The 27109-nt window shown below is 41.2% G+C and overlaps 2 protein-coding genes across 5 annotated transcripts in view; one reads left to right on the top strand and one right to left on the bottom strand.

Moving 5' to 3' along the window:
• LOC110975531 (solute carrier organic anion transporter family member 2A1-like) overlaps positions 1–18507 on the top strand; it is a 30084-nt gene extending 11577 nt beyond the window's left edge. For both annotated transcript variants that reach the window (XM_022228093.2, XM_022228092.2), the window contains exons 2-12: positions 3704–4050; positions 4653–5062; positions 5519–5784; positions 7117–7270; positions 7895–8059; positions 9470–9701; positions 10768–10948; positions 12650–12822; positions 13921–13985; positions 14956–15158; positions 17090–18507. In XM_022228093.2, the coding sequence (XP_022083785.2) occupies positions 3761–4050; positions 4653–5062; positions 5519–5784; positions 7117–7270; positions 7895–8059; positions 9470–9701; positions 10768–10948; positions 12650–12822; positions 13921–13985; positions 14956–15158; positions 17090–17140 (2190 nt within the window). In that variant the 5' untranslated portion in view covers positions 3704–3760 and the 3' untranslated portion in view covers positions 17141–18507. The remainder of the gene's footprint in view (positions 1–3703; positions 4051–4652; positions 5063–5518; positions 5785–7116; positions 7271–7894; positions 8060–9469; positions 9702–10767; positions 10949–12649; positions 12823–13920; positions 13986–14955; positions 15159–17089) is intronic.
• A 3078-nt stretch (positions 18508–21585) lies between these two features.
• The window catches only part of LOC110975478 (vesicular glutamate transporter 1-like), an 80005-nt gene continuing 74481 nt past the window's right edge, over positions 21586–27109 (bottom strand). For all 3 annotated transcript variants that reach the window (XM_022228010.2, XM_022228011.2, XM_087130352.1), the window contains 2 exons: positions 26879–27006; positions 21586–25395 (listed from right to left, as the gene is read on the bottom strand). In XM_022228010.2, the coding sequence (XP_022083702.1) occupies positions 25048–25395; positions 26879–27006 (476 nt within the window). In that variant the 3' untranslated portion in view covers positions 21586–25047. The remainder of the gene's footprint in view (positions 25396–26878; positions 27007–27109) is intronic.

Raw genomic sequence — 27109 nt, 5'->3', positions numbered from 1 at the left:
TTATTTTTTCCGTCTCTCTTTTAAGAGAGATGGGGGTCATGTTTAGATGTTCATGTTTGGCGCGATCGGCTTATCAATACAAACCACGATCACGCAGTGTTTTAAGTCGTTCCTGTCAAAAATCTCCGGCTTTCTCTTAGCAGCTTTTTACCGCTGCTTTCGAATTACAGGTAGAAAGAAAAGAAGCTTGGCTAGTGGCTACATTTTGAAAACTCGACAGATCGCACAAAGATCGAGTGATGGCACGAAAAGGCCGATCGTACCCAACATCTGCATAGCTAGGGAGGGGGGGTGCCGTAGGAGAAAAGTGCTGCTTAACTGGCTATCACCAGAAATGCCATGGAAATACACTCCAGAATTTGCAACATGAATAGAAACTTCAGAGAAAGATGGAAGGGCTGCGTAGCACCGTGATCAGAATAACGACAATCAAATCAGTTCTCTGAAATATGTGATTGCCATATTTCAGAGCACTGATTTGATATTATATGAACAGAAACTTCGCTTGCTTCCACACCGTAAGGGGTGCATGCATTGTGCGCTGTCACTCCGCATAAACGGACAATGTGACATTTTGCAATCCCTGTAAACTTTGTGTAGGCCCAAATTGTATCATAGTGTTGGGAATTTGTTATGTGCGACAAAATTGCCCCGGGTTGTTCGTGTAACCCGCCAACCAAAGTTCACATGCACAGCTATGAAGTTAGCAGTACGCACACAGTCACTGCAAACATACCTCTTGTAAATAATGTTGGCTGTCCAGCAGTTCTTATCAACCCAAAACCCAGTCTATTGTCAACAGGTTTGCTGGGATTGTAGAGCAGGGTTTAACACCGAAGAGATTTTCATACAAGAGTTGACAATAGTCACTTCAAATATCTAAACATGTTTACATTTGACCTCATAAATTCAATGCACGAAATGCAGCTCAAGGTAGTGTGACATTGCTGTACATAATCTACAGGTAGTCATGGACGTGAAGTAAAACACGGGTACCCGTAACAGGAACCCATTGCAGAACGGCATCTAACAACAAATGCATTCAAACAATCAATGCTATCCAACCTCTTAAGGCCCTCCAACTACATAACATTTATTACCTGCATGCTACATGTACATGTATATGCCCATGTTATCGATGATCATTGGTTTGCAGTAGACTGTCATTCTTCTGCCGTGAGAATGTTATCCCATGCGGTTCCGGTGAAAGAACTCGCAGCATGCAGCGTCATTCTGTCTGTGGTGAAAAAGACATTTTCTGGAGATCATCTGACATTCCGTTGACGTGCTTTTTAAATTTATTTTCCCCCTATGCACACCGTACGCCTTTCAAAATTCTGCTGGATAAACGGGTGCCCAGTTCCGATTCCATGCATTGCCAAAGCAGTGACTTCTGGTGTTTACCAAACATATTTGAGTTGCCGTGGTGTCAGGATCTTGCTTCTATCCAACTTCAATAGAGCTTGTCCTCAGGACTTGTTTTGCCCTTGACAGTGCGCTGTTTTGGTCGGTAAAGATATTTGCTGAAGTAGAGTGATAGAACCTGAATCTAATTCCCTATCTTGTTGCTGAACATCTCCTGTGCAAAAGCACTTTCCAGTCTAGGCCTACATGGTGGTGAAGTTTTAATGACAACCCAGGTAATGATGATGATGATGCAGCCTCCCCATAATAAAATCTTACTGTAATTTAGATGCGGTACTTACAGGACATGATAAGTTATTTTATGAAACTGTGGATATTTGACCCTGACTCTATGATTGCACACAATGATTCTGCATAGTTATCTCTTTCCAAACTCCACAACCGTCACCCCGAGCTGCTCTCTTACATTCAACTCCCTATGATCTGCAGTTATAGGAAACCAGCATATCCCCTACGCGCAGTGTGTAAAGTATACATATAGCGTGTAGACATGCCACGACTTTAATAAATGAATAACTATCAGAAAAACTCCGGGCCTGCACCCGTTTTTTTTTACCGGCGTCATGCAAGCGCAACGCGGTCAACGGTGCATGCTGTTTTCCCCAATCGTATGAAAAGAAAAAGAAAATACACAAATAAGTGCCTGGGTATTGAATACAGACGACGTTATTGTCTGAATGTAACCTTCTTCATAATGGATTCCGGGGAATCATATTGCCAATACTTATCACGAAATGCTGACAACAAACTGTGCTGCTGCATTTGTGTATTATTGAGGTTAAACGACGCCAAAATGATACCGCACCTGAATTGTAATGCTAGTGTGCTTATGGCAAGAACTTTACCTGGGCTCTTATTAATTTTTTTGAGCAATTTTCTACTCCTATTACGAAATGAAGGAAAACTAACACCCTTGTTTGTGATTTTCCAGGAACAGAGAATTTAAGACAGCGCAACACCCCAAATGCTGGTCAATTCATTGTGAAATAACTGTAAAACACTGAGATTGCCGGAAGGACGTCAAACTTTTGCTTAAAAATGTAAACAGAAAAACTTAGCAACTACATTAAAACCCAGAAGCAAAAAAAAAAACCTTAAGTGGCAAAGTTAAAAAAAAAGATGAAATTTTTGCTCAATTGGAAAACAATTGAACATTTACGGGGACTGTATTTCAGGGACTCAGGCCGCACTGTAGCAAGAACGAATCAGATAGCGAAATAGACAAAGAAGGGTAGGTCGTTATGGCACGTCTTCAAGCAGTACTATACACACGGTAAATTATTAGTTACAGAAACTTTAAACTTCACCCAGGTCTAAAATACAGTATAAAGACAACAAAAACTGAATAAGACTAAACTAATAGCACACCGTGATGGATATCATCTGCTGTTCACACCAAAATATCATTGTCCCGTCAGAAAAATATGACACGGGGTGATGAGCATTAGGAGACAACTCGATGACGTAAAGACCGCACTGCGCGCCGATTGGTTTTTTTAAGCCATGCACAGGAAACCAATCCTTCAGCGATGCTTTAGGTTTAAACGGGATAATAATCTGAAATATTCATTTCTTATACAAGAACACGACTGACATTTTGAAAGGACAGGGAGCTTTTATTTCATGACTAAGACTCGATATCCACGTAGACTCTAAATGCATGTTTCATGTACAGTATCAAACAAAATTCATCAAGGACACGTCTGGTGTCAAAATGGGTAACAACTAATTAGATAGTGGCTTCAGCATAGGAGCCGAGGTCATGTCATCTCACATCGCTTCTTTCCAAGCCATAGATTGATGCAAAGTGTGCACTGGAAATAATAACAATCGAGATCTTGTCATAAATTGTATGTACATGTATTCTCTGAAGTCCAAACAGTGAGAATTCACTCAGGCTTCAAATGATAATTGCAAGACAAATTCTATTAAAGTTTTCTTTACTTTATCATCTTGGGATTTCACTCGAGTTTCCACTAGAAGAGTGTATTTGTTACTCTAAACCTTCTAGTCCATAGGTTCAATCTTTGGAAATATTACAGAGTAGCCATTCCATCAATCTTATCAGTGTTTTGTTCAACAAAGTGAACCGCGTGCCTAACTTGTGCAACTTTCAAAAGGTGTAAGAAAGTTACATAATAATACACTTCATGATGTTTTTCCGTACACGATTCACCTTCTGACAGGAGAAATGGTTTTTAACAACTAAATCCATTCCTTATTATCTTTGAGAAATTTGTTTTGGGACTTTGTCTCGTTCATTTGAATTTGATTATAGGTCGACGTCCTCGAAGGAGAAGAAGTCAAAGAGATACCGGACTACGAGGAAGGCAAAATGTCCGACCCCGACATCGACCGGCAAGACTCACGTGCACCCCTCAAGGACAACACAGCTGCCGCCGACGACGACGCGATCGTGGACGTGACATCCAGCAGCGAGCCTGGCGGGGAGACTGAGCTGGTTTGTGGTGTGGGTCCCTGCCGACCACGCCGCCTGCAGTGGCTGGCCGGTGGGCCCAAGGCATTCGCACTGTGGTCAATGATGTATCTTCTGATTAAGACCTCCGCTACCGTTTACCTGGGCTCTGTTGTCTCCACCATCGAGAAGCAGTTCAAGCTGTCCAGGTACAAAACATGACAGCACAATTTTGAACACTAACTCGCAAGAGATCAACAAAGTTTTAGGGATGCAGATTCTGTTTAAGAATACCCTAGTATAGGACAACGGCCTAAATAGGGCTGCATAATGCATATGTAATGAACAATAATTACTATGCACCACATAAATAAGTGGTGCCATGGTTTTCCAAGTATGGGAGTGATGTTCGAACTAATTTGATAACGATTCACTGTTATTATCAAGAATGTGTACATCGATAGGCCTATTTCCTTTTTTCTCGCACAGACCTCATAATTTTTGAACCATGTGATGTTGACAGGTTTGAATGGTAAGCCAGGGGTGATCCAATGGTTTCCTGACAAGGCCGGTTCATACTTGGCACAAAAAGCGCACACAACTCAATTTTGTGACGTCAGATTAAATGTTTTTGCGCTTCGATTTCGTAAAATGGAACACATTTCAATTCTCCGCGGATATTTTGTAACGGCTAATTCGCGTTGGCTTCGAATTTTTTCTGGCATTTGTTTAAAGTATGAACTGGCTTGTAATGCGGCGCTCGTAAAATTCATGATTTTGGCCAATCTGTTTTTGGTTTTTACTTTACCAGCACTGAATCCGGTGCCATCATTATCCTCAATGACGCCTTGGACATGGCCCTAGTTATTTTTGTGGCTTACTTTGGCCACAAGGGTCATCGCCCACGCATCATAGGCGTGGGCATTCTGTTGTCTGGGCTGGGCATCTTTCTCTGCTCCGTGCCGCACTTCATGCTGAATCCCTACACCAGGGTCCCACTGGGCTGCAACGAAACGGAACCGTTCGTGGACTATTGCTCGGCGGACGCCAAGGACAAGATTGATCCTTGCAACGTTGAGTACGAACAGCCTGGCTTCAACCCGGTGTCGTGGCTGATCATCGGTCAGATACTGCTGGGCATTGGTAACGTACCGATGAAACCCCTCGGGACCACGTACATTGACGATGCCGTCGGCAAACACACAACGCCCATCTACATTGGTAATTTTTTTCTGAGACATATTGCACTACCTAGTTTTGTCTCAATTTCGAACGTCGTCGGTCAGAAATAATGTTAATAGCAAAGTGTACGTGCAGTTTGAGAACCACAGGTTTCATTATCCAGAAAACACAGGACTCAAACGACATCATCACGAAACCTAGTCAGGTTGGTTTAGTGGTTCCATCCCTGAGTTAGAAGATTCTCGACTTGGACCACATGTGGATTGGGTTTTCAGTCCGTGGGCTACACCCGGAATATTCCTCTGGGTTTTTCGTCCCTCTTCTTTACATTACACAACATAACATGCTGGTTAGAGACAGGTGTCTGCTTTCACAGATTAAATCTTGATCCAGGTCCACGTTTGGTCCAATTATCTCATGTATTATCTCATATATTTAGACCACATGCACACCTCAATTCAATTGTTCTGATTTCCTCTGCTTGCTGGTACGTAGCCTTTCTTTTCATCGCCGTATCCATTGGACCCCTCCTCGGTTTCGGGCTTGGCTCGGCCGCGCTTTCCCTCTTCGTGGACTTCGACCGAGTGGCCCAGGAGGACAGACCGCCAGTCGACCAGAATGACCCGCGCTTCATTGGTGCCTGGTGGCTAGGCTTCGCTTGCCTCGGTGTCGCAGTCACGCTCATCGGTGTGCCTTTCTTCTTCTTCCCACGGATGCTCCCCAAATCCAAGGAGAGACAGAAGGAGGAGAAAGAGGCCAAGGTAGGTTAGGACCCCTGTCCTTTGTCCTGTTTGGATTTGTTCTCATATCTTTTACAACATTTGGTAAAGGAAGCACAGGTGTCGCAAGGTATTGTGGATATAATAGTTTACGGTAGATTACGTGGGAACGGAGGAAATGTAGAATAAAACAGCGCCCGCCAGAAGCTAGATGATAAGCAGCTAACTTCTGGTGAGCAAAAGATGTTTGATGCTTAGCATTTAAGTTACATTTCTCCCCATCTTCATCATCAGTGCTAGGCGGTCCTGATTTCAGACTTTGTGCGCTTTTGATAAAGCGTATGGGGAAATGTTGACCGGCGTTATTTTGGCCCCAGAGAGGTATGGATGAGCACACTTCCGCCAGAATTCTTAAAGTCGTTTCGTATGGCAAAGTTTCCGAATGAACCCTTGTCTGTGATTTTGCACCGATGATGGCCCGCATGTTAGCAACGATGCACGAAGGTGTCAGAGGTGAACATTTTAAGAAAGAAGTTGACCGTTGAACATCGATTGTTCCTATTTGCCTATTTGAGGTACGTCAAACATAATAGCAGAGCGCTGTTTGGTTTTAGTAAAATCTGTTCTGTTTACTCCAAATTTACTCATTTCAAATAGCGCCCTCATATTGCTCCCACCTTGCTTTGAAAAGGCGAATGATGAGTCTTTTGTTTCGTCAGCTTCTGATGATGAAATGGTGGAACTTATTTCAGGTACCAACCAAGCATTGGGGCGAATTGCAGTTACTGGTCTTGAAGCTGTCTGTGGTTGCTAGAAGATCTTAGAGGGTTGGCTATTTGATCAGGTCAAAGTTTCAATTGTTCTCAAACCGGTTAGCCTACCTGAGGCTGGCTGAAACATTGGGGTCATAAAGAATTAATTTGGGGGTTGCTTGAATGGGAGTTAAGATAATTTCAATAGAAGAGCATTATGCCAGCAGAAGATTTTCCTGGACGGATTAAATTCTATAGTTAAAAACGATGGTACTAAGTTGGAGGGCAAAATAATAAATGTCCTCGACAAATATTTCAGGCAGAAATTGCCAAGAGGTGTGCGAGTTATGCTTACAATGGTACACCAATGCATGCAGTCTGTGCTAGTGAGCAGGACACTTGTATCACGACAGCAGGTTATTTCGTTGCGAATCATTCCTCCATGTAGGCTAAGTGAAGAGTGTCTTATGACAGGAGCTAAACTTGTTATCTCAAATAAGACTGGTTAACAGAGATAACTGGTCAGGATTTGACTACTCAAACCAGCCATTAAAGGCCCTATTGTTGTAATCTTCCGCAAGTAGGGACTGATTTCTTTTAGTGTTATTATCTTGTCACAAAGGAAAAGGAGCTCGAGGCAAGTGAAGACAACGGCATACAAATGAAACGACTTCCCGAGGACGAGGTGAACGGAGAGGCTGGGAAAGAGGTCAAAGAAAAGTCAAACGTCAAGGAGAAGGGCCCCATCCACAAGACGTTCTTCTCTTCCGTGAAGGGTGGGTTGTGATTAATTCCTTGAATATTTTGTTTTGTTTTGGACTCTTCACTTTTGCTTTCTTGAAGCCAGTTGTCCTGATAAATTGTCTCAAATGTGGTGTTCATATTTCTCGCTTTTTTCTCCTGCCGGAGTCTATTTCCGAACATGGAGGGCAATTCACTGAAAACAAAAGTGAAGTCACCCTTACCATGGAGAAATAAAACACATTTCTCCATGCCCTTACATAACAAATTACTTTGTCGGTTGTGATTTCAACAGGATGTCATATAACCAGATCTTTCCTCGTTTTCGTCTGTACAAAAATCCTCTCCAAATATTCCTCTCAAAACATGTGTACAAGGTATGCGCCTGTGCGCATACCCATGAGACAGTCTGCCAGGGCCACAAAAATAAAAAATAACCACTGTTGTTTGGGCTGCAATGCAATATTCATGAATATTTTACAGAAAACAGCAAAGAACAAGTACGGCCAAGAAGTACAGATCCCGTTGTAAACTTCTCTTTCGCATGCTTCCACTCGTATCTACTTCTGTTTAAAGTCCTATACTGATTGACCAGTCTTAGGGAAAATTACTTCCATGGTGAATTTACAAATGGTGCAATGTTTTGATGTCTCGTATAGGTATGTTCTTCACCTATTTGAAGATTGTAATGAATATTGGCCTGCTTCTCCTGTGCATCTCATCTGCCATGGAGGGTGCCAATGCCGCCGCATTGGGAGCCTTCGCTTTGAAGTATTACAACGTGGAGTTTGCCGTGTCTGCTTCCTTGTCTTCTCTGCTTGCAAGTGAGTGCACAGCCTGGTTCCCCTGTACAGTATGGCCGCGAAAAGTAACATCGCCTTGTATCACTCCACCTCTAGTCTAGACTCTTGCACATAGCCTCACCATTCATCGATTCTTCGTTCCATGAGGCAGTCCACTCCGAGGTTTATTTGCTGTTAAGATCCAGCGTTAAAGAACCTATTATGTGCTGATGACAAGACACTTTATTTACGTGTACACTTTCCTATGGAGTAATTGACGGTCCACTTACGATCGTAGGAAAGCACACAAGTAAACATGTGTGGCATTGGTGAGAGAGGTCTTACAAACAACAAAATTGATTGGTGTATATGCCTGCCTATAAGATGGAACAGGGTCTGAAAGTTAGCCCCTGGTGGCCCGCTTCCAGAGCCGTCAGAGAGGAAAAATAACGTGCAGATTTTTAAAATTTGTAACAGTTCTTCCTAGAAACTAAATTCGTAAAAAAGGCCTTTTGTGAAAAAGTGTCAGCATATCATTTTATAGGGAATGAAAAAAATTACCTGACCAAAAAGAAATATCCTGGCAAAAGTTTACCTATCATTTACGAAAATCTACAGAATACATAAGGAACAGTTCAATGCTGTGGTCTCGCACGCAGATGAACAGTTACGGAAATATATACTTCATGGTAGCCTTTCGGTGAAAGCCCAAATAAAATAGGACCAAAATATTTTAAGGTTTTTGTAATGTTTATAGGGAAAGAAACTTAAAACAATACCTGCATTTGTAAAAGATTCCAATGTATTAATCTAATGATTGCTGATTAGACCTGCGTCAGGTCACTCAATTGAATGTAGAACTCATCGACTGCAGGAAGGTAAATCTTTACAACGTTGTCTAATCTCGTTTTCACATGAACACGGGAATGAAAACAAACGTGCATAAACAAGGAGACCTGGGTACGATACTGCAGGAAGTGAACGGTCGTAATGAAATTCGTTTTTTACCTATCTCCAGGTGACGTTTCCTGAATATTACTCACAGACAAAGGGAAAAGTCCGACATAAGTGTTTCTTGGGTTGGTTTCAGTTAGAAATCATTTTTCGCAAAATAATCGACCATGATAGGACGGCCCTGTGTAAAATCACCATGGGCGCAACGCGCGAGGGTTCCGGAAGCTCGCTGCGTGACCTTTTACTTCCAGGCTCTAGAGAGCCTACAGAACATGGTCCTTGCCTGTAGGACCCACAATGGAGGACATAGTCCCGCTCTGAGCCCCATTCCATGCTGCTAAATTCACAGGATAAAAATGAAAAAGGCTTTACACTGACTTCTAGGAAACAAATCTGTTAAGCAAGGCATGCATACAGCAGACATGGATAATTTGTGTAAAATCAAACAAGTTCAATGCACTTTCCCAAACCGAAGTTTACCTTTTTTTTCCCCGACAGTTGCCGTCTTCCCTTTCAACCTGATCGGTTCCCTGGTTGGTGGTTGCATCATCAAGTGGCGAAAGTGGTCTCCGGCAAAGTGCGCCCTCTTTCTTCTCTTCGGGGATGTGGTAAGCATCCTCGGTGTCCCGGCGTTCCTGGTGATGGGCTGTCAGACTCAAGCTATTGCTGGCGTCTCGACTGAGTATGCACCGCCAGCTCCTTACAACATGATTCCACCATTGCCGGAAATGTGAGCTTGACAGTTATTATATAACATTTAGAGTGCCCCCTGTTAACAACCATTTGCATATTTACTGTATGTTGACAGGATAGCATATCCTGGAGTCAGCGTATGGGGTCTGCGTTCAATTTCCTGATAATGCACTAGTTCGGGGTCGACATTCATTTTTGCTTGAAATCAAATGCACCTCTGTAATCCTGCATTCATCTTAATTTGAACTTAATCTATTTCGAAAAATGTGCTGGCGATTTCGCACGAAGTGTTACTTGAGGTATGCCTGGTCAAGAATCGAAATTGTTTGTGTGTTAACAGAAGTTAAATTCTTAGGAGTGTTTAGTTGAATGGTTAAATTTTTGAATATTCATGAATGAAATGGACCATTCATGTTGTCTTTGGAAACATACCGATTATTTTAAGAATCCTATACAAACACTGACGCAGAGGTAACCCTTCCTTCTCGTGCTGCTTTTTTTGTCATAATCACGTAAAAGTTCTTGCAATGGCTGAACGGGAAGATACAGAAAAATCATAGACTTGAATTGGTGTACAGTTTAATAACAAACACACTTTAACCCTTTATGAGTAACATTATATTCATTATCAAAGTAGTGTCATGATTTCTGTAACCCTGCATATTTCAAATCAAATTGAGCGCATATTTTTTGAATTTGAATTACATCAAATAAAAATGAAAACTCAATACCGAGGTTTACGGTAACAGACAGATGTTTGGTGAAAAATATTGCACATTGCTTACTATTGGCAACGAATACATCAAATCGAAATCCCAACCACTTTACCTCTTTAATGAAAAGCAATGCGCATTCATTTATTTGAAGGATGCAAAACGAAGTTGAATGCTCGTATTGCGAAAATGAAATCAGGCTTTAAGTCGTTTTCAAAATCCACGCCAAATTGAATTTCATATTCTACAAATTAAACAGCGCATTTTCTTAAATTGGCTGGAAAACCCATAGTGGCATAGTACCAAGGGATGTCCCTAGCAGAGAAACCGTGGTTTCTTGGTAACAACTCATGAATAACGAATGGTATTCGTTTCAATCTTTCTTGCAAGGCCTGTGACACACCTAGACTCAGTCCAGATGGCCAGGTCTGTCTGTAACAGCAACTGCACGTGTGGGGATGAGGATTACAATCCCGTTTGTGGTAGTGATGGCCTGACTTACGTGTCACCCTGCTACGCTGGCTGCGAGGTTGTGATCAAGGGGACAGATGAATTCAACAGGACCATCTATGTAAGCTGTCCCAACTACCTTTGAACAACAGATGACGCTGTAATTTTGAAACCACTTGGATTGAAAAGTCACTTGGACTTAAGCAATGTTTAATAATGAATTTTTGTAGACATTGTTTCTTAACAACCCTTCTCACTTGTTAGACCCCATTTAACCCTAAAAGAGCCAGGTTATTTTGGCCCCTCTCGGAGCCGGGGGCGGATTCTAACCCCCCACCCCAAAAATAAAAAGAAAATAAACTTGGTTGTGCCTCGCTCGATTTTTTGAAACTTAGCAAGGTTATATAAACACTCCTTATCATTACAAATGAGAAGTTTGATTTCAGCCAGACGTACAGGGCTACATGTGTGCCAGCCCGCTTGCGTTGAGCGCCGCAGTAGAAAAAAGTATACATTTGTGGCTAATCCGTCTCTGAAAAATTCGAGCTGTGCAAAGACGGTATGTTCGATTTTCACAAAATTGATGTCAAAATGATTGAAAAAAGCTACTCTAAAAACACCTTTAGGCTCTACTCCTGATAAAAATGCATTGTGGCGATACCAGAAAAAATGTCAAGGGGCGGAATGCGCCCTGGCTTTTTTAGGGTTAAAATCAAGGATCAATTCCCCTGGCTTTGAACCCATCACGGCAACCACTTTGAAAATCACTTTGAAACATTCACTGCTGAAATAAAAACAGGTTCCAGCACCCTGCAAACATGCCCATTGACAACACCGCTAAATTGGGCACAAATTGGGAAGGTGCACGTGGTTGACGCTTGTGAAGTATAACTTTTAACAGCAAGGACAATTTCTTTTTCATTTTCGGTGTTAGGCCAAGACTAAACGCCGTGCCACTGCCGTGCCAAACTTTATAGTCAAATGGGTGTCGCAATAGCATGGCAACGGAGCAGCAGTAGCGCTGAACGCCGAACTTACGATGCAGCTGTGTTCCACGTCTATTTGGAACACCGATCGTGCGGCATACCCTGCTAGCCATAGAAGCTCCATGGTCTAGCTATAAGGGCTTGCCGTGCCGAATTCATTCTGCCAAGCCGAATTGCTCTAAACGGCGTACTATTGCTAACTGAGTCGAATTTGTAAAAAAATTGAATTGAGTTCGGAAGACAGTAGCACGGCGTATAGCCTAGTTATATTTAGATACCTCAATGTCTTTTATCATCCCCTTTCCAGAATACCCTAAAATAATAGCCCACAATACAGTCCCGTGTCTGAGTGTAGCCAGTGTCTCCGTGAAAATTTATCCCGAGGGTGGGAGGTTCTTGCGAACAAAATGCCCGCCTTTAACAGGGTTAAAATTGATATCGTATAATTAATGGTGTTAACACAACGCCTACTTGGAATCCAGGGTTGTATTGACCCTGGTCGCCCTGTGAAAACGAGTCACTAGTTCCTGGAGACTTCTGAGTTGTTAAAAGCATGGAAAGGCCTCTTGCAAAATGCAGAGTAGTAGAAATAGTATCTTTTAATCACAACATGTCCCTGCTCATAGGATATCAAAGGGGGTGATTCATCAAACAAAGAGCTCGCTTTGTTCTTCCCAATACAAACCAAGACATACTCATTTTGGTCATGTGACTTCTGGCTCATTTTCACAGAGCGGATCACATTTTATGCTCACGCAATAACTGTATAAAGCAGATCTCAGGGAATCTCACGATGTTAATAAAGTCCCCACGAGATTGTTTTCCTTATTGCGCAGAGCTTTGATGACTGCCGATGCATCAACCCCGTGACTGGCTATGCCAACGCCACGGACGGGGAGTGTTCGGCAGACTGCCAGTCGTGGCATATCCCTGTGTTGATCATCGTCAGCATCATAATAACATTCTGCGGCGGTTTGGGGCAGAGCGGGTTGGTGCTCATCACCTTGAGGTATGTCTGTTTCTTCATGTTGAGTGAAACCCTGTATTCTAGATGTAAAACGGAATGAAAATCCCGGTGCATAATTGCAACGGAAAGAGCAGCCAATTTCATGAAACTTTGCACAACAAATTATGATACATTTTCACGAAAGTTACTCACTGCGTTCGTCCACGACTTGCGCTACAATTTGTAGGGCGTAGCTTACGCCATCGGTTTAGGGTGCAAGTTGCGCTAAATAAAACGGATATGAACGGTTTTACTGACCAATCCTGTTCAGTTAATGCTCATCATCACTAAACATTACAAGGTTTAAACAAGGAGTTTAAAACTTATTTTTGGAGCTCATGAAACCCTGCGTGGTTGTGAGAGAACTTTGAGGTTCTCTTACCGGTTCCCGCGAAGAAAAGACTATTAATTAAAACAAATTTCAAAAAGGCGGGCGGGGCTGATTTAATGACTGTTTTATTATAAGCGTATTAAAGAAAAGAAGGAGCCGTCTCAGAAGACGCTATTGTTCTCGTCCAAGAAGTTTGATATAATTAAACGCAGCGCAGCTGAGCAACTTTTCGTGAATTCGAACGCAGGTGTAGCTACGGTACAAATTTGCGCATGATGCGAAGGTATGCCATGTTTCGTGAAATTGGCTGCAGGAGACCGATTTGAGAAAGGTAAAAACGCGAGGAACTGCCACATTGGATGTTGGATGATTTTTCTTGAAAAGTTCTTTCTCAACTATTTTGACATATTTCCATGGGTAAACCTTCATTAAAGTCTTATTAATGGTGTAAGGGGTACATATTTCCAAAACTATATTTTGCGTTTTCGTGAAGGGATGTAAACATGACTGCCCTTCGAAAAGAAAAGCCCAGGAGGGAAGGGCGTGGAAGTAGAAGATCTGAAGATTTACGTTTTAACGATGGGACAGGAAGCTTTGCTACATTCTAAGCCGTGCATGCGTTAACATGAATCGCTCATTTAACTGCATGACATTGATTATCAATGATAATACGATGATGACTATCGTTTTTTGAAATCGGTGATTGTGGACTACATGTCATCATTCCATTGCATCACCTCACTTAAACAAACTTATTCTTATGTTTATAGGATTGTTGAAGAGGACATGCGATCGGCAGCACTTGGTTTTCAGTCGGTCTTCCTGAATCTTTTAGGTGAGGAAGAAAGCTAACTTGAGTAATAATATGTCGAGTTCCAATTGCAGTAAATTCAACAGAGGCAAATATAATACAGCATAGACAGACATTATCAGTCGTTTGGATTCATTTCATTTGTTCGCCATCTTGGTTAAGTGGACGTATGTAAATAGTAAACCTTCTGGGACCCAATGAAGCAGCTATCCATCACCATCCTCCTGCCTCTATCCTCGCACAAATAAAGTATGCTTTAACCCGGCATTAATGACCCATTCTAACGATAACGCACGTCCCACTGTTTAAAACTAAATTGGGGAACCTCCATCTCTAACGTTTGTCGTCAACTTCGAGTTATCCATCTGGACGGTTGTTTTTGTCCCGGTGTAAAAATAGGACAAATTTGGAAGAAAATGGCGAACTCTACTCCATTATTAGACCTAACTTTATCGGCTCACCAAAATTATATTACATCGTGTTGACTGAAGTCTCTCTATGAACAAAGTTGATTAAGCTGTGAAGGTAATATGCAGGAAAAAAAGCTTTAAAGGGCAACAGAAACAGACAACATTTAGTTTGCCTGAAAATGTCGAGTTTCAGGCGAACTAAATGTTTTCTGTTTCTGTTGCCCTGTAAAGCTTTTTGTGAGCCCCAAATTTACTCATTGAAGAAGGGTTTGCTCGCTGTCTTATTGCTGTACTTACACAAGAATGAATCACCAAAGGGAAAAAAATCAGGCCAGCAAAGTATTCAGGAAGTCCAGCAGTTTCTGTAGACAAACCAATGTAACATTGAGGTTTTGTTCTCGAAAAGATATACGTTGCTCTTGAAAATAGTAATACTCTTTAACATAAGCCTTCAAAATACCCTTTAATTAAAAAAGTGAAACAAACAAAACAGACACATGAGATTTATAAAGACACAAAGGTGCAGTTTGAAGGTTTTGTTAGTAACAATGCATTGTAATAAATTTTTAAATCCTCCCTCGCAGGCTTCTTCCCAGCCCCAGTCTACTTTGGAGCTCTGATCAACCTTGCCTGTATCCTGTGGGCTTACGAAGGTGATTCAAGAGGCAACTGTCTGGTTTATGACAGAGATAACATTCGCTACGCCTTCCATGGCATGCAAGGCGCCCTCAAGGTCGTTGCCAGCGTGTTCTTTATTGGTGTTTTCCTGGTCCTCCGCGACCCCAAGGTATGGCTTTCCTCTGTTCCTATATCTGTGAGTGTTTATAACCAATCCGGAGTCGCACTCGTACCCAGCTGGAAATCCAGTGTCGGCTAAGGTTTGCTTTTGCTAAATGTTATAAAACGCAGAACCGTTGGTTGTGAGCGAAAAGTCCTTGTGTGTCGTTAGTACATGACGTGTAATAAATGCTACGTTTGGGACCATCGAGATGGCATTTTGCCTTTGACTGTGGACTTTTCAGATGGACAGTTCATGGTGTATACTGCTCACATTTTATACATAGAGAGGCGGCCTGTTTTTATTTGATTTTAGCCCTAAAAGAGCCGGGGGGAGGTTTGGAATTTGCCACCTCGGTATTTTTTCCTGCATAGCCACAGCGCACTTTTTCACGCGCAGAGCACCAGTTTTCTCAGTTTTGTTAGGAAGCCATTAGGTACACATTTGGCGAAAATCGAACATAATGTTTTTTCGGAAAGCTGATTTTGCCGAGGCAGGTCAGCTAAAAGTTTATAGTGTTTTCATTGAGCGTGCTAACTGCACTTGGGCTCCCACGCGTGTGGTCAAGAACGTCAACAAGAACGCAATACTTTGAATGTTCATGCATGCAAAGTTTCAGAAAGATACACCATTGGACAGCCAAGTGTTTTGGGGTGGGGGTTGGAATTAGTCTCCCCAGCTTTGAGGCGATCTGAAGACTCCTGGATCTTTTAGGGTTAAGAATATTATCTTAGATGACCGATTCCCTGTCGTATTTTACATTTGAAGCAAGATATGGGACGGAGAGAACCCCCCTGCCTTTGTGTTGGTCATTGTATGATCGGAATCTCAGGAATTCTTTACAGACTTCTAGGGGGGATGTGTTAGGTAACAATAGTCTAGAGTGTGTATAGGGATTGGACAGGTAAGGGGGGTACCCCTCCGTCCCATATCTTGCCTGGTATAGTATTTTAAAGTAGACACCGAGTTTTTGCAAAGGTACATTGAATAAATCAACCGCTTAAGGTTTAACCCTAAAAGAGCCGGGTTATCTCACACCTAGGGTAGATTCCGCCCCTCCCCCAAAATCGGTTGTGCCTTGCTCCCTTTTTTTGAAGCTCACTATACGTGTAAAGACACCTTTCATCATTATAAATTTGAAGTCTGACGTATTATTTTGTTGTTCAAGGCTATTTGTGTGCCATCCTACGTGCATTGAGCGCCGCCGTGGGAAAAGTACACATTTTTGGCTGAACTATCTAAAAAAACAAAAACGCGCGCTTCGGAAAAACATACGTTACGTTCGATTTTCGCAAAATTGGTGTCAAAAAGACCCCAAGGAGTTACTCTAAACGTTTGAAGGCATTACGTCAAAACAAAGTGCACTGCTGCGATATCGGGAAAGTTTCTGGGGGGCAGAATTCGCCCGTCTGTTTTAGGGTTAGGGTTTTTTGCGCTTGCGTCGTTTTCCCACGGTTTTGGTATCTCGGCCACCACTACGCATGTTCTGGCTGTGATAATTCGACGCTGTGTTGGAACTCATTCATTTTGTATACCCAGCAAGAAATGAGACCGAGGGGTACCCCCCAACATGTCCAATCCCTATACACATTCCAGACTATTGTTACTTAACACATCCCCCAAGATGTCCGAAAGGAATTCGCCAGATTTCTGCGAGACAATGACTAACACAAAGCAGGGGGGGGGTTCTCTCCGTCTCATACCTTGCTGCATATGTCATTTTGCATGAAGTGCCCAAGTGCAACCCTCTTTTGCCTACTCAATCAAACAGTGCAGTGAAAACACAATCCCTTTGGATGAGATTTGGCTCACTGGTTGGTTTGAAACTTTGAATTCAACTGTACAATTGAAACAGGTGTATGTGCCAAATGCAGTCTTCTTTTCCGTAAATTGTTGTCCTCAGACAAAAGCTGATAACACTATTTTTTTTTTAATTTCAGGGAAAGAAATACAAATCGCAGGAAGAGGAAAAGACTGAACAGATTACATAAATGGATATGCTTGACGTATGCGTTAAATCGTTCAATGTCTATACTGGCCATGTGTACCTTTTGGACTAAAGTACCACCGTATTAAGCAATACTTGATGATAAATGTCTATAAATATTTTGTGGTTGGCATTTTTTTTGGAATCCAGTTAAAAGAAAACTGGATTGCATTTGTTGAATTTGAAATGCATTTTCACCTAGGTTGTTAGTTTTTGATTTTTCTTTTCAGTTTTAATTCAATTTAATTTTCTTTCCTGCATGAATAAAAAATTTATTTGCCGGAAGTGTTTTCTCTTGCCAGCTTTCACAGGCCAAGTTGAGTTAAAGAAATACTGAAACAGATACTGAAATCAAAATGGAAAAACTCCCTGGGACTAGGGTATTTTTCAAATTCAAATTACATAGGAAAACTCCACCTTGAATTAGTATTACTGAAAATCGTATATCTAACAAATACATACAAACGTACAGGATTTCATTTGCCCAGAGTCTTTCGTTTCTTTTCCTCGTTCAAGTAACACCCCCTACAGTGTACACATTTAAATTTATGATATAATGTAAAAGTTTGGAGGTAATGAAGTTCATTTGTTTTTTTGTGTTTTAGTTCTTTTTTATCTTTCTCTCATAGACATAATTTCGTAGACAAAGCATAGCCATGTAGAAAAGATATTAATTGTGATATTAAGATAGACAGTGAATTTTGGAAGAATGTTTCATAGGGCTGATCTATATTCTGAAGGTACGTTGGAAAATTCGGGGGAATTTTTAAGACATCAGGTGGTCACCATAATAGGAGTGAATTTCAGTGTTACATTTTGTCAATGATTTGTTTGAATCTTTGTGTGTGTGTGTGAATTTTATTTCTTTACTTTTGTGTACATTGCCGATCATCGAGAGATTCATATGAGCTTCAATCCAAGTTCAAAATGTACACGTGTTCAGGAAAAAGTAAACTTGAGCCTTTGCTCAAGATCTGACATCTTAGCAATATCGATATTATGTTGGAATAAATAGAACTTATAACTAAAAAAAATTGTACTACAATGAATTTTTGCCTTCCAAGCTGTTAGAAAATTTGTTCACCAATTTCTGTGGCGTTTATAAGTATAATCCTTGAGTTATTTATTAACATTTATTTGAATTACATGTTGAACTTTAGATATTTTTCTTTTGTGTCATATTATAGAACTAGATTAAGGTTAGAGCCTTAAGGCTAGACACAATTTACGAATGTTATGAGGTTTATTGGTATAAGTCAATCAATTAGTAATAATTGTAAGTGGTAATTAATGAACTGAAAATTGTGTCGCTTGTTGAGCGTCCTCTGATAAAAATATTGAGGATTACATTACATTTCATAAAGTATGAAAGTGCTTTCTAAATTGTTTGTGTGTTGTTAAATACGGAGATCGGTTTATTTGGGAATACAGCCAAATGCTGTCATATTCTATTATCCGGAAGTACTTGAGATTACATAATTGTATGTGCAAACATTTCGAGGGGGTAATATGTATTTTTTCCTATCAATATGACATCAGACCAAATCGTCTTTTACATTGTAACCTCATTCCTGCTATAGGTATCGGATTTGGAAAAGTACTCGATCGAGGACGGAAATACTTTGACGTATTGCCCATCTAGTTGGTATATTCTGTATCGTCGATGCCATCTTTCCTGGAGTTGCAACACTTTAAAAGGGCAGCGTTTTCTGAATTTATTCACCGACGTGGGCAGACCTATCCCCTAGGTCCAGTCGATACTGTGATTGTTTTATTTCAAACTTGCTAATCATAGAAGACATTCATGCGTATATCTGTGAGGATTCATTTGAGACCATGACTTAGACAGAGCTCTGATTTTACGAGCAGACCCCCTTAGGAGCTTCAAATAATGATCACTAATGGTCAGATATAAAACCCCAATACGTGAGTGCCTTCTGGGATCGGTAGTCCAGGCTTAGTGTATGAGAGTTTTTGGGTAGATGTATAAATAACCCTGGTAGGCTTAGTGATAACTTGTGTTAATTGCTTATACATGTCATTAACCCACTCATTTTTTTCCATTCCCAATCATTAGCTTGAAATGACCAAACCAGATGATTTCCCCGCGTGTTATTGAGAGAACACTGCAGTGTCTTCCATAACGTAATCAAGCACAGCTTCAAGTTCGTCAAACTCGAAAAGCCGCATCTCAGCCAACTCGTTATAAAAAAGATTGGGCATTGAGGAGTAAAAAATTGATGCCTTTGATTTTCTTTATGTCCGAGGCTGTCACAGGAGATTCACCAGCTTAGGTGAGCATTAGACAAATGCCATTTCCATTTCTAACAGAGTCGTTACAATGCAATATCCACCAAGTGTCTAGGCCGTTTTCTGATTGTAGCAATGGGGATGGGCGGTTGCCAATTATCACAGGATTTTACAATTTCGTCCGCGATGCCCTGCCCGTTGCTTCTAGACGTCAAAATGTCAAGAGCTTTCAAGCTGTTAAGGACTTCAGGTGTTATCCGATGAGACAATGTGAGTCTATGCCGACTGTTTAATGAGAAGTCTGCAAAGGATCGGCCTTGGACGTGCACGGGAAGCCTCCCCATTTGATGGTTGTGCCTGCCCGGGAGACCGGTGGGCCTGCTCGATCTCAATAGTGTCACCACTGTCAAGCCTCATGTGGTTTGTCAGCAGGTCAAAGATGAACACCTCACAGAGCTTGTTTCCTTCTGATCCCAGGAACTCCATGTATGACAGTGTTATTTCTTCTATTGCGATTTTAGAGATCGTCTTGATCTTCCAGCCTGCTCGTGACTCTGGAGTGTGCGTCGTCCTTTTCGTTGTCCATCATACCTAGTGTCAGGTTAACATCATCTATATCCTTGCCTTGAATTAAGACCTGAGTTTTTGTGTAATTCAGTTTGACTTTAAGGTTGGTAACTCTTTTTTCTATGGCCTCCAGTGACTGCAAAATCTTTTCCAGTTGCTTAAGTATGTCTATGGTGGCGTCCTTGCATGAGCACTTGCAGCCATCTTGGGTCAAGTTCGGGCGGCCTGTTCTGGACACGGGTTTCTTGTTTTCGCGTTCGAACGGCGGGAACACGGCTCAAGGAAACTGTTCTCGGAACAGGATCGCACACCACCTCCTCGTCAGGGTTTTACAGGAACACACGAAAAAAACTCATGAGATTTTATTTTTGCACAGCTGCAAAAAGTAGAGAGATGGCTTCCAAAGCCATCATCGAAAATTATTCAGGTTTCTAAGCACCGTAACACACGAAGTTTTATTGTCATTTTACTTTAGACACACTTAGTGCTGGAGGTTTTAATTACAGGTTTTTAAGACTTCGCAATTCTACAGAACTTTTCTTTTCTGTTGCTTATATTTCAGCCTATCCACTTAGCTTACATTGACATGTTACGAAAATATTCAAGTGCAGAAGATCTTCTGATTAACGAAATATGTGGAAAAATATGCCAGCCCCCTACCGCAACCGTACTCGGGAAGACGCAGGTGAGTAGAAGCACAAAGAGATTTTCAAAATCAAAGGTTCCCCAAAACTGCTACGCGATATACTCGCTCGAACACACTACAGACGACGCTAGTTGGAAAGGGCTAATCTCACGCACAAATCCTGTGAAGTCACCACCGATGTAGCAATTAATTGTCACAAATAGGGCCTCATCCATATAAAATATTATAGGCTACACGTGGAAGTGTTGACTGTGAAGGGTATACAGGGACACTGTGGGATGTTTTGAGTACTGGAATTTGGTAATGGACGCCAATTCGATTGTGAGGAAGACCATCGTTAACGTCCGACTCGGGCCCTTTATTTTTTCAGATACATCAGTAATAGTTACGAGGTAAGGGCAGGAAAGTTAAAAAAGCTACGAAAAAGGCCTCCGCTTCTTTTAGGTCAATTTCAGGCCTTTAATAATATCTAATTATACTCTGGGTAAAAATAAACATAACCTCTTCACTTAGAACTTATCAGCGAGGCTCATTTTCTATTCGTGTTCAAACCCTGAAACGGCATTCTTCAAAACCTTCCCGATAGGTGGATTTTAACTTCCTGTCAGATCATGGTTGTCCCTTACAAGATTGTGTTGGATAGCGCCATGCATATGTTTACCACGCCCAGTTTCAAATCAGTCGAGTAGCTTTTCCTTAATGTGTTATTGACAGTGCGCACATTTGCACGTGTTGGTCCTTGCACTGTCAAATTTCCATTTTGCACTGTGATTGAGGAGAAATGACGCACTGTGCCTGTATTCGAGTGTCCAAAATTTGACACGGAGGGACAATGTTTAACAAATTCCATAACTGATTCAAAATGACGCCAAGAAGGCTCGGTGTGACAACAAAGCGTTGTGATGAAATCGGGAAAAAAATGTACAAAGGAGATTTTAAGTCCGGCCCTTTAAGGGTTAAATAACACCACATTATATGACCGGGTATAACATACACCATTTATCTTTTTAATATCTATATATTTTATCATTATATTTTCACACAATATAAGGATACCACTGATAAATATAGTTTTACTCTAAAAAGATTAACATTCTAGGTTATATTGCATTATTACTCGATACATTCTACTTGCATAAATACACCTTTACTTTTATTAACATTCATAGCAGAAATGTTGTACTTTTTAATTCATTTAACGAAATGACGAAATGATATCGGTCAGAAAGAGAGAATACAATTTAATGAGGTGCATCTAAGAAAATTAATGATGTTTAATAAAAGATGTGGCTAACTTTACACAGTTTACACTGTTTTGCGATTATGGAGAACGTAGCCATAACCTGAACACAATAGTCAGCCACAAGCCAATTTGAACAACTCAGCTGGGAAGCGCCATGCCCATATTGACGTTAAGAGACGCAGACAGTGTCGCCAAAGAGTTCTCGATGACACGAAGTTATGGACAGTCGGCAAAGTTGGACCATGTTCAACCCTGCCCAATGTCTGCATCCAGTCTCCAAACAAGTTCCACATGTACAGTTGCGCTGGTAAGACAAGTGTACACGATGTCCTTCTCGGAATGAAACGCTTCAGGAAGTGGTACAATCACCTCCAATATGCATTTTATACAGAAATGGGCAGAGTTTAGGACGCCATTTTGTTTTCAACGTTTCGAATGACGTCACACACTGCTTTCTCGGCGACTTTCTGCGTCTTAACACATCGCGTGCTTTCGACAATTGTTATGACCACATAGAAACCAGGAATTAAAAAAGCAAAATTTGAACTGAGAAAATAACACAGACCCGCTGATGGCACGTGCCTGTCTCAGAACAGACCAATCCTAACTTGCTAATGGATGATGCACTTGAGATACAGATGGGTTTTAAAATGCTGACCTAAAGCTTTTAATTTGCAATCCAAATTTCCTACAAAACAGCACCATCATATTATCAAAACGAGAACACCTCTTATTTATAATGTTTAACATCCATAGCTGAACTCATTTTGCCCAAAGGATTGTGAACATTTGGGGTATCGTGAATTGCCATCGATGAGGATTTGCATAATGCAAGAAAGAAAACAGACCGCAGATGCAAAACGGCACCGAATACTGTGTCGCTTTGACCCCCCAAATTTTTACATAGTTTTAAGCCTTAGAGTGAAGAGATCTAACAGCATAACTGAAGGTCCAGATTAAGAAAACTCAGCATTTATTGAAATAATAAGATGTTGATTAAGACTCTGCAATCAATGTTGCTTTAGAAAAGCAGTAATTACTCGGGATAATACATAATTATTCAATGCGCACTGTAGCTGTATTAAAGTTTTAGGACTGAGTTTTTCACTTGCTGAAAATACCTAAGGGCTCAGATCCTTCATTTCGCCCCATTTTATCCAACCACAACGGCAAGATGATTAATAACGGTTTTTGAAGCACTTACTGGAATGATGTTTAAAATAATAGCAAGCGACTTTACAAACAAGACTTTGTTTATTTACAATAACTAGACTGCAGTTGAGTTTATTGCTGTCACACGATTTTAACTTATTCTTGCTCAGAACTTCCATTCGTCCATTTTTTTTCAATTAGAATTCCACATCCCGATGAACCTCTGGAGGGTTTCTCTTTTATCTGAAAGATGGCGACGTAAGTAGAGCTCTGAACTGATAAGTTTTTACAACACAAAAATAAAGCACAGTCTAAAATCCAAAGACCCAGCAAACAACCACACAGACGAGTTTAAAACGGATGTATCCGTTGCTTGGACTCATTAGGATGGCTTTGGGTGATAATAATGTGAATGGCATGGACGGTCAAGGGCTGCCTATAGGCTATGGGCGTCGATTACTTTTCCAAAGTTAAGCCTGGTTCCAATATCGACGTAAAGAGACACAGAGAGCCGATCACTGGCTTATCCATCGATGCAGAGAGTCGCAAAATTTGGATCAGGTTCAACTTCGCCGACTCTCTGCGTTCAGTCACCATGGGACGCCCATGCAAAATAAGTTAGCAGGACAGACGTACGATATCCTTCTCGCTCAGTACCACCCATTTTGCCCATTTTCTCCTTATAAGTACAACCCCAGTTGTCAACAAAACAGCTGACCATAAACAATCAAACTCAAATATTATCGGGATTCAAGAGGCAGTATTGCTACGTAAAAAATTCATTATTTGCGAATATTTTCCGAGTTTCGGACGCCACATTGCTCACTTGTTTTGGTGGAATGACGCCATGTCTTTTGCGACTGTCTGACTCTTGACGTCTGCAATGCGCGTCCCCGGTGTTTGTTATGACCATTATGGGAACCAAGCTTTAGAGTGAAAAGTGGATCGGCGAAGACTACATACGTCACAAAGACCGGCGTACATGACAGCTCCAGACGTACATTCGAGTAAATAGGCCTACTTTATATCAAAGTACCTGCGCCCCTTGTTTTCTCGCTTCGTGAGCAACGCACATTTCAGGGACGAAAACAGTTTTTTTTAAGGCAGCAGTGCGTACGTGGAGGATTGGTCATGGAAAAGTTCCACAAACTCAGGAGAAAAACAAAATTCCTTTTGTCCAGTAAGAGTCGTGTACCTTAAGCAGATGCTTCAGTATAGTATCGATGGAAAGACACTGTTCCATGAATCCAAAAAGCTCTCGAAACTTCCTTAACAAGGCGGACTTAGTCAGATAAGGCGAACGAGTTTCAATTTGTTTAGGCCTATTAAAAAGAAAACAAAGTTCTGCCGGTACAGCCTTGTTCTTTAGGCTACGGAAATGCTTCACTGCCACACAGAATACAAAACCAAAACGATAAAGCAAATGACATGATACATCACCCCAATGGTCACGACGTTCCAATGGTCAGATACAATAGTTAGCTATATTTCAACAAATCTACAGAGAGGTTTTGGTCATACCTTCGTGGCTGGTATACTCCCGTCTTATTTTTGACATCTCTGTCGGCGAAAGCAATATTGTGTTACCGATACAGAATGAATTATCTGCTATTCTCTCCGCATTTAATTCATTCAAATTAAAAACACTCACGAGGTCTTATTGTGCATAATTTTCATGACTACCGAAGGCGCCCTCTATATTATCAGATGGGTAGTTTCTTTGTAACAATAGAAGCAATTAATACAGTATCAGTACATAAATATATCGCACTCAAATATTACAATATACTGAGCACAATGAAGCTCATGCAAACAGGAAGGAAAGTCTAATGAACTCATGACCTTCGTGGAGGGCGCCTTCCCCCCTCGACCGAATAAGAAAAATACAATATTTAATCTATTTGAAATATCACATCAGGAAAAGGGGTGTATGGAACTACAAACTAACAGATAGGTTTCAAATTAAGGACAGCAGGAGGGGCCCTGTGTTGTAAAAATGTTCACGTGACGAAACGGGTTCGTCATGTGTTCATTTACATGTACATATGAATAATTAAGGGATTCCTCCATCCTCTGGACTCTCCTCCGAAGACTGTGGTTGGACAAACTCTTTCCTCAAGTCTGGATAGACACTTGTCGGCGGTATGAAACCCCCATTTACCACCGTTTCTCGTCTGGGGGCTTGATCGCTATCCTGTAAAGTCCCGTAACCCTTGGACTTCTGATGAACAACACCGGCGATGTCCGGCCCGAGGCCCTTGCCGTTGATCTCGGGCATGTGTTGCCGGGGCGGGCTTGCCCAGGGCTGTTTCTCACCAGAGGCGAAGATGCCATAGAAAAGCACGCCAACAAAGTGGACGCAGGCTGCTATCAAGAAGACCTTTTCCCAATCATCGGCAGTCTAATATAAATAAAGCAAACATGATGGCGTATTGGTTGAAATTAGGTTAATGCTAACAGATAGCTTTCTTTTCTAATCAACAAAGTTGTAATCAATTGCACCTAGTGTATCAGAATACAATTACGCATCCTAATGAAGTGCAGCCACAAGATGTTAAATGAATTATGAACAAAGACCATTCTTTATCCATGATCAGTTGCTATTAGCAGTGAACCGGACTGAACCCGTGCCGTGATGTGACTGTTATCGATGTATTATGAAATCGTCATGAAAATGTGATTGCAATGCCATTTTTCTACAAACCTTGAGGACGTAGGCCCCTACCTTCATGTTTTAATTAACTCTATTTTTTTGTTGTCCCAAAGGGTATTCTGGTGCCTTTTAGGTTTCATGCTGATGTGAATTTCCGTATTTATGTCATTACTACGATGTCAACCCAGGAGTAAGCCTCAATGTTGAATTGACTGGTGCACAAAACACTGCTGGGTTTTCCTGTTTATTTTTTTCGGTCATTTGTTATTGTGTGAGTACGTGGCAGTAGCCAAACAGCTAAGCTTTCTCAGAAAGGTTTCAAACGAGTAAATTTGAACAGTGATGACCTCACACTGAGCAATGTCTTTTAGACTAACATCAGAGCAAGAGCGTCCTTTGCTCTCTGGAAAAAGTATGGACGGTTTTGAACATTGAAAAGTGCAGTTTTCAATGCACTAAACCCTTAAAGGAAGTCAAATGGATTTGGTAAACTGAAGAAAAACACATAGTTGCATAAAAAGTATATTTTAAGACAGTTTTCCTGCACCAATTTTTTAGCGTTAATTGTCTTAGCATTTACAATTTAGCAACTCTCTAGCTTCCCTTATACGTTACATGTCAAAGTCGCATTTTGGGTATTGCAACTGTATCTAAGAAAGTCTGGTATCAAGCCACTTCTGTTGTTCCATTGCTTGTTCAAAAGTCTTAACTACGTTTTTTTTCAAAAAGCTATTGACATAATTCTTGGTTCCTTTATTTCCACCTACGTTGGATCATTGCTACAACAAGCCCACAGTTTTGAAGTTGAATGCCGCATAAATATGCGTTTTCCGATTTGTTGGTTATGACAGTCACTGTCGAGTGACACAAATCAAATCGAAAGAGTTAATTTGGATAAAATTTGATAATCATGTCTGAAGAATGTTTTGGTCCAAACAATGCTCAAACTCCACTGCACCAACTCTGTCTTGCTTTTTTCCTGACCATGTAACTGTCTCCGAAAACGCCAAGTAAGCCTCTGCCCGCTGAGACTTTGAAAACAATGTGCATCATATGTATCGTACAGAACCTGTGCAATGACATTTAATAGGTTGGCTTGGGTCCGAGTTGGCTTTTGGTCTGAGTTGGCATGGGTCCGAGTTTGTTTGGGTCCGAGTTGACTCGAAATCGTCTTGTGTATGTAGAACTACTGTTTATATGTATGCTGTCCACATATCCGCTTGGTGTTTACCTTATTCGCAGTGAGTGCTGACGTCACTTCTGGGCATATCATTCCAGCTAGGGTTCCAACAGCGTTGGATATGCCCATCAGTATGCTGGCATAACGTGGGGCAATGTCGAGATGATTAACATTAAACCCTGCAGATGAAAAGAAGAAAACCCATTGGTGAGAGCAGTGTCGTTACATGTGCACATTCACAAGCCTAAAAATTCTCCTTTAATGCAACTTCAAGCCGTTAGA

Source organism: Acanthaster planci, linkage group LG20, assembly GCF_054643075.1.
Source record: "Acanthaster planci isolate LZ-2023a linkage group LG20, COTS_SCS, whole genome shotgun sequence".
NCBI lineage: Eukaryota > Metazoa > Echinodermata > Asteroidea > Valvatida > Acanthasteridae > Acanthaster > Acanthaster planci.
Note: the sequence above shows the minus strand (reverse complement) of the source record. Positions and strands in the feature narration are given on the sequence as shown.